This window comes from Aptenodytes forsteri, unplaced genomic scaffold, assembly GCF_000699145.1.
Source record: "Aptenodytes forsteri isolate BGI_AS27 unplaced genomic scaffold, ASM69914v1 Scaffold91, whole genome shotgun sequence".
NCBI classification, from domain to species: Eukaryota; Metazoa; Chordata; class Aves; order Sphenisciformes; family Spheniscidae; genus Aptenodytes; species Aptenodytes forsteri.
The window spans coordinates 261,230-274,959 of NW_008794115.1; the positions used below are offsets into that span (position 1 = coordinate 261,230).

The 13,730-nt window shown below is 34.5% G+C and overlaps 1 protein-coding gene across 1 annotated transcript in view; it reads left to right on the forward strand.

Moving 5' to 3' along the window:
- CHD1 (chromodomain helicase DNA binding protein 1) overlaps positions 1 to 12,682 on the forward strand; it is a 65,319-nt gene extending 52,637 nt beyond the window's left edge. The window contains exons 29-38 of the mRNA XM_009275822.1: positions 759 to 909; positions 1,930 to 2,052; positions 2,409 to 2,546; positions 4,891 to 5,154; positions 5,583 to 5,723; positions 7,916 to 8,094; positions 9,937 to 10,033; positions 10,247 to 10,304; positions 11,226 to 11,436; positions 11,640 to 12,682. Of these exons, the coding sequence (XP_009274097.1) occupies positions 759 to 909; positions 1,930 to 2,052; positions 2,409 to 2,546; positions 4,891 to 5,154; positions 5,583 to 5,723; positions 7,916 to 8,094; positions 9,937 to 10,033; positions 10,247 to 10,304; positions 11,226 to 11,436; positions 11,640 to 12,003 (1,726 nt within the window). The 3' untranslated portion in view covers positions 12,004 to 12,682. The remainder of the gene's footprint in view (positions 1 to 758; positions 910 to 1,929; positions 2,053 to 2,408; positions 2,547 to 4,890; positions 5,155 to 5,582; positions 5,724 to 7,915; positions 8,095 to 9,936; positions 10,034 to 10,246; positions 10,305 to 11,225; positions 11,437 to 11,639) is intronic.
- The last annotated feature ends 1,048 nt before the right edge of the window (positions 12,683 to 13,730 follow it).

Here is a 13,730-nt window from a genome sequence, read left to right on the forward strand (position 1 = left end):
AAAAAAAAAAAGGTTATTATTTTTTTTTTTTTTTTTTTTTTTTTGTTAAAGGAAGTAGTAATGTAGAAAACTTTTCAAGTTTTATTAGCTTTTTTCAGACAACTTTGACTCAAAGCACACTGTGACAGCATTGTCCCTCTATTCGCTGTAAGGGCTGGCAGCAGTAACCTGCTCCCCATCTGTTCTTTCTTCCCTTGCCGTAGAAAGCCAGTACCGGCTTTGGCTTCTCAATTATATTCACTGGGGACTGTGTTCAGTTACTAATAATAACCAGGACTAGAATTCAGGCTTGCTGAGGAGCTGCTGTATGTGTCATCTCTGCGTGGGGGGAAAGCAGTATCTGTCAAAGAACAGCAGTAGTTGTTTGTTTCTACCCTCTGAACTTTTCCCCTTGCCACCTTGCGTATCACAATACCTAAACTATCCACTTAGTTAGCAGTTACACTTGGATGATGATTTATGCTTTTATTCATGGTTAGCCAACTCCATGACGCAGTTCATGGCCACAGACAGATGTCTGTTGTTCTTCATATTTTAGTCTTGATCAGCCTTAAAACACATTTCACTGCTGATTTCAATAAATACTTCATAGAAATGTTAAAATATAATGATAAATGTTTGGATTAATTTCCTAAATATACCAGCATCTTAGCAGAGAAAATAAATCTTGTTACATGACTTTTAGTATGTTCCCTTCCCCCTTGCTAACCTTCAGAAGTAAAAATTCCTTATTTATCTTTATAATTTATTTCTGCTAGATATGTCATCCCATGCCACACCAAGGCTGCTCATTTTGATATAGATTGGGGTAAGGAAGATGATTCCAATCTGTTAATAGGCATCTATGAATATGGTTATGGCAGCTGGGAAATGATAAAAATGGATCCTGATCTTAGTTTGACACAGAAGGTATGTCATCTACACCATTTCATCAAGGACTCTTTTTGTTTAGGTAATAATGCTACTAAGAACAGTTACTGAAAGAGCTTATTTTATGATAACTGAAATTGCAGAGACATTATACATCAGTTGTACTTCTTAGTATCCTTCTGTGGTATATTACTAGATTTTAAGGTCTTGTGCATTCGGTTGAAGTATGCCTTCTTGCAGTCAATTATGTTACCGTATTTCCTTGTAGTTGGACCTCTGTCATTTGAATTTTCCTTTTCAGTCTTTTCCTTCTCTATTTTAGATGTTCTGGTTTTGTCCATTTTGTGTTCTTGAACTTTGGGAAGGGAGGTTTTTCTAGAGATTTGGTTTCCCCATCCCCACTTAATCCCCAGGTTCTTTACTTGAAGCTGTCTGTCACTCACAACATGAGAATAGCTGTACTAGAATTAGTGCAATAGCTCCTTAGCAGTAGTGAGCAATAGGTATTGAGGGAAAGACTGGGGTGAAGTAAACTTTGTGACAGTGCCAGCAACCTATAGTTTTGGGATTTGAGGACCCAGGGTTGTGTCCAAATTCGTTTAATAATGATTCCTACTCCTGCCTTCCATTAATTTGTCTGTGTTTTGAAACCACCCATTTATATTTTTGGCATCTGCAATATCCTGTAGTGAATTCTGCATTTAGAAGATGAATGAGGCAGAGCCAGGAGTTCTGTGGGTGACTGGTACAGGAGCTCAGAATTTCTTAGATAAACTATCAGAGTGGAAACAGAAATCTGAGGCTGGTTTCTTGAGTTTATTTTAAAGTGTGAGGCAATTTCCAAGACTCTGCATTGGCTGCATGATTGGAGAGAAATTAAAACGTATAAGAAATTTTCCATTGCTTCAAGCATGCTGGCATATTTGCTAGGTATAGTTGAAGCGGATTGTTTTCTACCTTCTTTTACGCAGCTTTTTCTGTTCTGTGTGCTCCAGGCTAGCATCTTCCAAATTTGATACTATGTACTCATAGCTGTGATACTACCGTTGTTCTCCTCAGATTTTGCCTGATGATCCAGATAAGAAACCCCAGGCGAAGCAGTTACAGACCCGTGCAGACTACCTCATTAAATTACTGAATAAAGACCTTGCAAGGAAGGAAGCACAAAGGCTTGCTGGTGCAGTAAGTAAAATTTGGCATTCATTAGTTAGATAAAACAATATGCTTCACATCAGCTGATCCTATTATTTTTCTTTTTTAGTTCTGGTCTTTTTGTTTGTGTAGTATTATTCTGTATTGCTAATCATACTACATGAGACTAAGTCAAGAAATTAGTTGCGAGTTTCATACTGTATTATTCTCTTATTATTTATATGTATTCTCTACTGTTGCACTATGCTCTGTCTCCAGTCCTGAGAAAAGCGGTGGTCATTAGTGGCAATAAATAAAATAAAATGAACCTCTATTTGATGTAAAACAAAAATGTGGTGCAAAGATGCTTGTCAGTTGACATATTAAATAGACCTATTTGCATTCAGGGCAATTCAAAGAGAAGGAAAACAAGAACTAAGAAGAATAAAGTGATAAAGGCTGCAAAAATAAAAGAAGAAATAAAAAGTGATTCTTCACCACAACCCTCGGAAAAATCTGATGATGATGATGATGAGGATAACAAGGTAAATATCTTTCATATGGTAAAGATGGCTACTTAGTTCTTCTATTAGTGTCAATTTCTATTTTATCTTCTGTTTGACTTAATAAAATTGAAGCACCTGAATGTCATCCTTTTCCTGTGCCACTATAGTTGATGTTGCATCAGTACAAGCACATGGAAGACTGTATCTATTTTAACTCAATGATAAGCCAGTAGCTGAGGAATTATGAGTAGTTTTCCAAATTTTATTATAAAAAAATGTTGTGGTCTAATTACAAGTGGCATTGCTCAGTTTCAGCATTCTTTAAAGACTTCAGCATTGTTTCTGCTAGAAATGCAAACCTAATGTAACACACAATTATAAAACTAATGTTTCTGGCTAATGTGCTATTACTACTGATAGTGATTCTTCAGGTAAAGTTTTTTTTTATTCAGGCTCAGGTAAAAAACATCAAGCTCAATTAGAATGAGCAGCATGAATAAATGGTATTTCAAGACTTGCATGTGAAAGCTCCTGTATATGGCATGGCTTTCATTATCCAAAAAGACTGTTTAACTGGCTATTTAACCTTGTGTTCTGTTACTTCTGATGCATTCCTTTAGGCCTCTGCTTTTGTTGAGTCTTTTTATTTCTAACATTTATCACAGCAGAAACCACTAGAGATAAAAATCTAGGTAAAGTTTAGGGTCATGTCACACCTAATTTTATGATTTTGAAAGTAGCTTAAATAAAATCAGTACAAATCTGTACGTATCATTAAAATACTTACTACTTGCTTTAAAATAAACTAAATTGAAGTGTCATATGTAATCATTTTAAACTATTACAAACCATTGTAATTGTCATTCACTCTAGAGGAAAAGATACTTCTGCAAATACATAGTTAAAACTGAGTCAGCCTTAACCATGATACATCTATAAAAACAGTCATTTTTTAACTAAAGCATTCGTGTATGTATTTAAATTGTACCACGAAGAATAAAATGAAAAGCCAGAAAAAAACCCCCAACTTTGAATGTAGACCAGCTTACGTTTATAGATACAATAATTTGTCTGGAATGTAAGACTAAGAACTGTAAGTGTTGTCACAGTTCCCAGCAAATTAACATGGGCAACTGAATCATAAAACTAAGCAAATTAAGTGTTCAGACTACTTAAAAAATGACTGTTAGACTTCATCCCCACTCAAAACAGAAGACACTGCCAGTCAGTTGATTGACTTGTTATGTTTTCGGAAAGTGCCTAGAATGCTGTCCCCTTTTTGTATATTTAATAACAGATTTTCATCACTTTAATACTTTTGGACACAGACTAACAATTGGACTTCTGAAAACTGGACTATATACAAAAATGGGCTTTAACCACCTAAACGGTTGGCTTTAGTTACTTAGCTGCCATACTTACTGCAATATTTAGTGCAATATTTAATACTTAGTGCAATATTTAAAACTTACCTGTTTAACTGCTGGAACATTCAGGAAACTCTTGAAGTAATTGGATTTTTGCTGGGAAGTTTCCATGATACTAAATACTGATGTCCTGGTTGGGCTGATTACTTGATACCTCATCTAAGTAACTTGTTCAGATTCTTGTATTAGGCATTCTTTCATCTGTTTTTCTGCAATGGATTCTTTATATGCCTTTCCAGGGTGTACTTCAAATCAATTAAAAAAAGAGAATGATTCTTGCACCTGTACATAATACTTTTGTTACTTATTACACTGTTTTTCTGTGTCTGAAAGGATTTGAGTTTCCATCTCAAACCTTATAAGTGAATATTATAAAGACCAGTGGAGTGGTATTTTGTTCACCTTCAAATAATTAAATGGGTCCCTATCAGACAATCTGTAACTAAGACCTTTTTTTAAGCCTGGTAAAAAGAACACCTCTGGAAAAGAGAAAGCTGGGACTTTGTTACCTTCTCCTGTGAATGTTTAATATGGGATCGGTAAAAAGTCACTGGGACAAAGCTAACTAGAACAGAGGTCTTCTAACATCCCCATCACTCGAGTGTCCTGACCAATCAGCTCAGTTTTGTGAGACCTACTTCCTTTTAGTTTTTAGTTCTTCAGAGCCTAACTACCTTTTAGAGGGACAGAATTCTAAGTTAATTCTAAGTTAAATGGACATAATTTCTGACCCCCACTACCACTGCCAAATCAGTACTTGCTTTGTCACATCAAGGAAGTGAGTGAGTAGTTCTCATCTTTCTTTACAACTGCATTTGGTTCTATTTGATAGGTGTTAAATCTATGTCCAAAATGGAAAAAATGCACAGATAAAAAGTATGTTTTACTCTGATGGTTACAACACTTGTATAGATAGGAGCTCAGTTTGATGTGACATATATGCTTGCGTATTGCAGGATGAGATTGTTTCAGTGAAACATCCACATAAAAAAATTAAAGCAGAAAAAGAAAATGAAGAAAAGCCTGAGCCAGATATTGGTATAAAGAAGGAAGCTGAAGAAAAAAGAGAGACAAAAGAAAAGGAAAATAAGAGGTATTTGAAAAGGGAGAAAAAAGAAAAAGAGGATAAGAAAGAATTAAAAGAAAAAGATATTAAAGAAAAGAGAGAAAACAAAGTAAAAGAATCCACACAGAAAGAAAAAGAAGTAAAGGAAGAGAAGGTAACTAGGTTTACTTATCTTATATAGCACTAGAAAAGGCCACTAGGTTTTTGTGAATGATTTTGAGATGAAAAGGTATTTTGGATCTGATTGGTTGTCATTTCATTGAAGTCTTTTACATCATTTGAAGTTTTATTTTTACTATCTGAAACCATGAGGACAGGCATATGAAATGGGGAAATTATGTCTTCAATGATACGTATCTTAGCTGGACTGAGAGTAAAAGTGTGCAAGAAATTCTTTTATTCCTCTTCCATTCTCCTTTTCCATCCCACAGAGAAAGTAAAATGTACTGTCACTGTATGTCAGCATAGTTTTTATTCTTGTTATTGAAGAGAATGCAGTAGTTACGGGGATTGTCATATATTATAGGATAATTCCAGAGCCAAAATAAAGTTTACATAAATATTTTTATATCTTGTTTTTAGGTAAATGAAGTCAAATCTGAAAATAAAGAAAAAAGTAAAAAAATTCCATTGTTGGATACTCCAGTTCATATTACTGCAACTAGTGAACCAGTTCCTATATCAGAAGAATCTGAAGAACTGGATCAGAAAACTTTTAGTGTGGTAAGTCCCTTTTTGGTAAGTTAGTGTTTATACTTGATAGTCTAAATGAGGACAATTTCTGATGTTCTTGATTCTGTTATTGGGCACAGTAGCACAGGTGATCTTTTGCTAGTAAAGTCTCAGATCAATGAATGTGTTTGGCACTGTACTAAAGTATTTTTTGTCTTCATTTCAGCAGTTTAATTTTGTTGTTTACTGTATTTATGCAGGATAGTAGGAAAACTTATCCAGTGGTCTGTGTGCCAAATAGATTTAGAATATAGACTGTAAAGATACATCCTCAAGAATAACTTGTGTATCCTGCTTCTTAAAGAGTACACATGAATGAACTTCAATGCAATTGCTTGAGTCTCTGGCTTCGCCTTATCAAATATGCCTTTCTTCTTTGTAAAATAACAAGAGAAATTAAGTTTCAGCACTTCCCTCCTTGAGTATTGCAGACTTAAATTAGTAGAGACAGGAAGGAACAAATGCTAAAAGCCCTTAGAAATACCTTACTGGAGTAATCTCTGACACCAAAAGAATTTCATTTAATCACTATTTCTGTCTAAGAACAGAATCAATACTAGAGGAAAAAAGGTACGTACACACAATTTATGTAAAGTTTTATAGGTCTGCTGGGGCCTTTGGAAAAGGTATCAATGAGTTACTTTGAGCAGCTACTCCCCTGTGGGTGTTTCGTCATTCAAATTTCAAGAGTTTTTTTGTTTCTGCCAGCCAGGTTTATTGGTGCTATTGTTGGTGCTGGCTGCGATACGCAAATAAGATTCTCTTGAGTATGGCAGTGACTGGTCTATGTATAGTTTTATTCTAAACAATCCAAGTAACTCACATGTGATTTCCAGGATGAGCCTCAAGTGATTTATATAGATATGTTTGTGTGGCTAAGTGACAGAAAATCACTTGAATTCCATATACAGTTAGATTTTTCTGATCACTTCTGTACTTAAGCAGTGCACTCTGTAAGCTGTCTTTTAAAGGCTACTTTAAGCTGTGGCTAGTGCAATATGTAATGCAGCTGCTTAATTCCATAGAGGTATGAGCAGCAATGGAACAGCTTCCCTGATTTCTTCTGAGTTGTCCCTAGAAGCTTACATGGTAATGGTGATACTTGATTTCATTCCATTCCAAACATTTGTTTGTTTTTTCAAAAATTTTTTTTTGGGGGGGGGCGGGGGGGTATCTAGGGGGGGAATCTACAGACTTCTTTTTGTTCTTACTGGGAGTAACTCTAGGTTGGGTCTATGTATAGAACAACATGGGGTTTTTGTCCAGGCTTTTTGTTCTGGAATGTATGTTTACCATTATGCCATGGTCAGATGCAGTCTAATTAGCATATTTAACTACACTTTCAAATGGAAATTACTGCTGTGGGTTGTTCAGGCTTAACTAATTTAGCTCTTTGTGACAAGGAGAATATGCATTTCGTCTGTTTACCATGCCATTGTAGTTGGATGGTATTCCTAAGCAAGTGTCTGTAATTTAAATCATGCTAACTGGTTTCATCTGGATTTATTATTAAAACATCTGAGTCAGTGTGAAAATTCAAGAACGCACATATGACATACATCTTTGTTGCCATCACTGTTACTAATCTAGGCATATCGAAACTAGCTTTACCCTAGATAGCACAAGTTCTGCTAGTATCTGCATAGGACTGAGGTTTAAAAACTGGTCAGAGGAGCAATATTGATCCTCTGCTGAATGCCAGATTTAATTGTTGCAGAAAGTATCTGTTTGAAATGTACTGAATACTGTGATATTTAATTTTGACATTGAGTTTGTATAGCTTTCAAGGTGCTAAAAAGTTTAAGTTTTGTCCTATATGCTTGTGCTGAAAGTTATAACTATGATTATAAAACCCAATTGTAAGGAGTCCTTTTCCTCAGAAAATCCCTTGTATTAAATTAGTTCTTTCTTAAATCCTTGATATGTGTATTTTATACAATCTAATGCTTTCATAGAGGAGTAAATTCTCAACTGGGTTTAAAATACAACTTTTTCCAAAGGAAACGTGTAAAACTTTTTTTTTTTTTTGAGAGCTGTGAGCAAGTTTTGTGTTTCATTTGGCTTGTAACAATACTGTCTTTGCCTGTATATATATATATATATCACAGTAAAAGGTAGGTCATGTTTTAGAATTCTTTTTTCTTTTTATTTGAATTAATACATTCCTTTTTTCCATCTTACAGTGCAAAGAAAGAATGAGGCCGGTCAAAGCAGCATTGAAACAGCTGGACCGACCAGAGAAGGGCCTTTCTGAAAGAGAGCAGCTGGAACATACTAGACAGTGTCTAATCAAAATTGGGGATCATATTACTGAATGTCTGAAGGAGTACACAAATCCTGAACAAATTAAACAGTGGAGAAAGTAAGTTACTGTCCTTCGTTTTTCTTGATAAAGGAAAATCTATAATTGCTTCTATTTAAGCAGAATAGGTTTTAATTATATCTTTTATTTCTTATTCTCCCTTTCTTGTATTTTTCTGCTGTTTTAAATAGGAATCTATAAAAAGATGATTATAGATGGTTCTGACTTTTAATTGATTGACTTTTTCATACTGCATAGCAATGCATTTTGTCCAGTAGGTGGAGGCATATCACTTCTTACAACCGAAAGCAAACACTAGGTAACTTGTTACTTAGACTGTGTTTAGTAGAAAAGCATTCTTACCTTTAAGGATCTGTTTTGTTCAACTTTGAGGTTTGGGGTTTTTTTTAATTCCTGTTAAAAAATAGGCAATTCTAAATTTGTGCTGGGCTTTGTATGATCTTGAATTGCAGAATTCTTTATTCTTTTTAAAATATACTCTAAAATTAAATTACATATTAACTGTGACTTGATAAAAGTATTTATCGTAACATACTCATGTATTTCAAAAATGAAGAGTTTGCATCATCATGAGGTGACAATTTAAAAAAATTAAGAGAAATTGTTGGTTTGTCAACTTCTTATATTTCATTGTGAATTTCTTAATGCATTTTGAGTTACCTTTATCGGAATGTGTACTTTAATCTTTTATGGTTGAAAATACATCCTGCACTTCCTTATACAAAAGTCTGTTAAGTATTTCATTTTCTTGAAGACTTCCGTTAGTGTAGAATGCTTCTGCTGTTTTTACTTGCTTTACTTCAAAATATTAAGGTGATCTGAGATACAAAACCAAGATCCATGTCTTACGCTTTTGGTAAATGTTTTATTTCATTAAGTGGAAACTCGTAATAGAGCTATTATTCATAATAATGCTACAGTATTATATGTAGATTATTAAAATATGTATTTCAGCTATCTTTGATAAGAAGAAGCGTAGTTAAGCTACTTAGCTTATATAAAGTTATACAGGTTTCATTAGGCATACCATTGACTGGTTGTCTACTTTTGCAAACTTCTAGACCAAAATTATAATGTTTAAATAATCACAGTGAAGGAGCAGACTGTGGCTTCCTGAGCCTGCACGCTTCAGATACTTCTGAACACTAGTATTCTGTAGTCTTTTTTAAGCATTCCACCTCTAAATTTGACTAAAAGAATTCTAGACTTTAGATCTGTTACCTGTGATAATAAAAGCAAATGTTTTCTTCAGGGTTTTGGCATCTTGACAGCAACACACTTGATTTGTTCTTCTTCCGTTCCTTCGAGCACAGATTAGGCAGAAACTTATTGTCATGCCACTTCCATCCTCTTCCACAGTTCTCATTTGGTTTCAAAAGCTTTGGAATTCTGTGGAAAAACTCTCTCACTGCTATTTTCATGAAATGAGGCTTGTAGGTCAAATGTCTTATACTGTAAGAGATTTCAAGGGTTTTTTACTTACTTTACTTACTTAAATTTTTATTTACTGAGTGGTAAATACTCAAAATTCAAACAAACTTTCAGAAGACATACATAAACCGATAGCTTCATTTTTAAGCAGTTTCACAAATCATTCTGTTAACACAATTGTTATTAATACTACTTTCCGTGCACTTTTCACTCTGAAGTACTTATGATAAATATTACAAAGTGACAAATTGTTAAAGGAATTCATTTTTCAAATGTTTGAAATACAGCTAGGTAATGTTTGCTGTGCAGCTAGGCAATACTGTGTAAATTTTATAGTGTTTCTGGTTTACTGAAGTACTGTTCAAATAATTTCAGCTAAATCCATATTCTGTTGCATAATAAAAATAAATGTATAGGAAAAATTATAACTTCTCTTTTCTTCTTCCTCAGAAATTTGTGGATTTTTGTCTCTAAGTTTACAGAATTTGATGCTAGAAAGCTGCACAAACTGTATAAACATGCAATCAAAAAACGCCAAGAGTCTCAGGTAATGTTTTCAGACCCTTTCTAAATATACAAATATGTATTTTAAGTATTATAACTCTTTTATTAGATTTAAAGGATTATAAGGAACACAGAAATACACTTCAAGTAGCATTTGTGTTTTTAGTAAAGTAGTCTCTTTGGCCAGGATATTTTTCTAATGAATTCAGATGAATTTTGGGATTTAGCAATGAGTTTTTGTACTTGTCTCTTTTAGCAACACAATGACCAGAATATTAGCAGCAATGTGAATACACATGTAATTAGAAATCCAGGTAAGAAACCTTAAGTATATTCTTGTGTTAGATATCTTAGTTTTCTTGTTTATTTAATTCCATCTGTCTCCTAGGTCTTTCTCACACACTGCTAAGTATCACGAACATAGGCTGATGAGCAAAACTTCACTAGTTTGCTGATGAAATCCAGCAGAGTGCAGACTGAAGCTGGTACTTACTGGTTTTAGTAGCAATTTATTTGACCATCCTTTAAAAAAATTTTGGAAACATTTTTTGTGTTTAATTTTGGGGAGGGAGAGAGGTCTACTCAAAACCTGTAAATTTCTTGGAAATTCTGTGCCTATTTGTAGCTGTTGTAATGTCACTACCATTTAAGAAAGCAAGCTATTCCTTGAAGTCATAGTTTGTAATTAGTTACATGGGCTGTCTTCTATTGTTGACAATAACACTGATTTTTCTATGCTCCCACACCTGCCTTCTTGTAATACTTGCTTTGTGTTATGTAACACTGTGTATTTTCATGGACTTAAAATCAACATACTGTATTTTAGGAATACCACTTGAAAGTCTTTCATGAACAAGGTGTACCTTTAAAACTCTTATTCACGCTAAGGCCATCCCTTCTTAGAGAGGAAGTTGCTACCATTCTGTCTAAAATTGCTCTACTAAAGGCACCTCTACTCACTGCTCATTTGGACCACGCTTAGCTTCACAGACTGAATGGAGAGGTTGAAAAGTATAGTTTCTGAGTCCCACACACCTACATTCTGGTTTGCTTCTGTTTTACTTCTGGGTTTCTTTCAGTTCGCTCGGATTAGTGCATTTGTCTTTCAACTATTTAGATCTTGTTTCTGTCAAATTATAATGTCACTTTCATACCACTTTACATCTGACAGGTAGATGTGCTGTTTGAATTAGGTGAAGAAAAGACTTCCTTTTAACCTCTGCTTTATTAAACAGATGTGGAAAGACTAAAGGAGAATACAAACCATGATGACAGTAGCAGGGACAGTTATTCTTCTGATAGACATTTTTCACAATACCATGATCATCATAAAGACAGGCATCAGGGAGATGCTTACAAGAAAAATGACTCTAGGAAAAGGCCCTATTCAGCCTTCAGCAATGGAAAAGATCACAGAGACTGGGATCACTACAAACAAGACAGCAGGTGAGTTTCTTCAGCAATTTTAAAATCTGTTCAGAATTCCCTTCCTGTTTTTGTAGTATGGTTGTAGCAAGCACCAAAACATCTTTTTTTGAGTAGTGCAAAATTGCAAAGATATCTCTCTAATGCAGTTCTGTTGATTTGACATAATTGTGGCTCTTAACGTGTATTCAGTAACACTAATACAAATAATTTCTATTTTTTAGATACTACAGTGATAGTAAACATAGAAAGTTAGATGACTACAGGAGCAGAGACCACAGGTCAAACCTGGAAGGAAGTTTAAAAGACAGCCGGGCTCATTCAGATCACCGTTCCCATTCAGACCTCAGGATACATTCAGATCATCGTTCCACTTCAGAGTACAGCCATCATAAATCTTCTAGAGATTATAGGTACCACTCAGACTGGCAAATGGACCACAGAGCTTCGGGTAGTGGCCCAAGGTCACCATTAGATCAGAGGTCTCCTTATGGTTCAAGATCTCCCCTAGGACACAGATCTCCATTTGAACACTCATCAGATCACAAAAGTACACCTGAACATACATGGAGTAGCCGGAAAACATAACAAAGACTGACATTTTCTGGACCTTCTTTTAGCCATATACAGAAAACTAACACAGTAATTGCCTTACATGACTTGAAAGATACAGACTGGATATTCTGTCAGTAGCAGTATTGTTACTTCTTTCCAGGATGCAAGGTCTATTATCCCAATAGAAGAAAAATATTTTTGTATTTAAAGTTTATGCTGCACTGTGCTGCAAATGTTGTGGCACTCTTTTTTTAAGAAATGAAAGATGTTTACTTTTACAGGGACCTCAACACTGCCCCTTTCAGACTGGATCTTACTATAAAACTCTTCATGTCAAAGTGGTTTTAGGCTGAACACGTTTTAAATTATGTTTGTAAATGAACTTTTAAACACTGACCTGTGCTCATATTTCAGGAACGAATGAGGAGTTTATTTTCTTTTGTTTCTTAGTAAAGAACTCTCAAGGACTTTGTTCACTTTCCAAAGCTACTTGTTTACATTGTACACTGCGACCACCTTGCCGCTTTTTCATCACAAGCTTGAATATTTAAATTCTGTACCTATAACTGTAAAATAGCCAGGATTTCTCCTGTTTGTGATCAGTTATAATGCCTTTTTACAAAACAAACAAACAAACAAAAAAATAATAATAATAAAAACAAAAAACACACAAACAAATGGCTGTAAATTATTTTAAATTAATTAAATGAGCTTTTTTTATTGTAAATTTAATTAAATGGCTTTTTTCCCTCTCAGGCTTTTTCTGACTGTTCCTTTCCCCACCAACTCAGGCCTTCTTGTCACAAGTATGAAACAAAATCAGTGTACTTACATGTTTTAATAAAATATCTTGATGGAATCACTGTTCAGAATGTAAAAATGGGGAAAGGGAACATTTCATTCCATTTAGTGCTCCTTTTTTATTGGATACATATTGGATTTTAGATACATGTTTTGGTTTTTTGGGGGTATTTTTGGTTGTGGTTTTTTTTTTCCCTATTAAACTGTCAGTGTTGTGATTGTTTGTAATGAAATGGTAAGAAATATCCAGCTAAACTGTGCTCTGGAAGGTTTTTCAGGTGCATTGGTTTTAAAGAAGGAATGTTAAATATCTGAACACTTCAGAATCCAAATCAGCCAAAATTTATTGTAAGTCCATTTTGTGTTCCCTCTTCAACATGGGCAATAATGTAAAATGTGCTATGCAGCCAGTTAATATTTTAGAAGATTTGAATTACTTTATTGACAGAATTGTTACAATGCACACTGATTGTACATAGATAACTTCTATCTGACAAATTAAATTTAAACTAAAAGGATATGTGGGCTCTTGTAGTTTTCTGCTGTGTTTTTTCTCTACAGCGTTACTTTTTCTCAGGTTTACCCATAAAAACGTTGAACTCTAAGTACTAAATTTTAATACGCAGTGTGATAATCAGGGAATATATCTAGCCTGGCATCATGTGGTTGGAGCTGTATCTGTTGCTCCAATTTTTCTCTGCTCTTGCAATGTTGAGCATTTTTTCCAATTAAACAGGTTTCTATGAAAGCATTAATATAGAACCAACATCTGTCTACAGAGTATCTGTTAGGATCTCACTGTAGGTATAGGTGCCGCACATTAAGTTTTAAGCCTATTTAATGTAGGCTGGGACTCAATTAATGCCACTTCATTTCTTAACTCTTCATCTTCCCAGGATCTGGAGGGTTTTGAGTTGTTCTGCTTTTGAGCTTAATTGCTGAAGCAGGTTTTAGGCAGT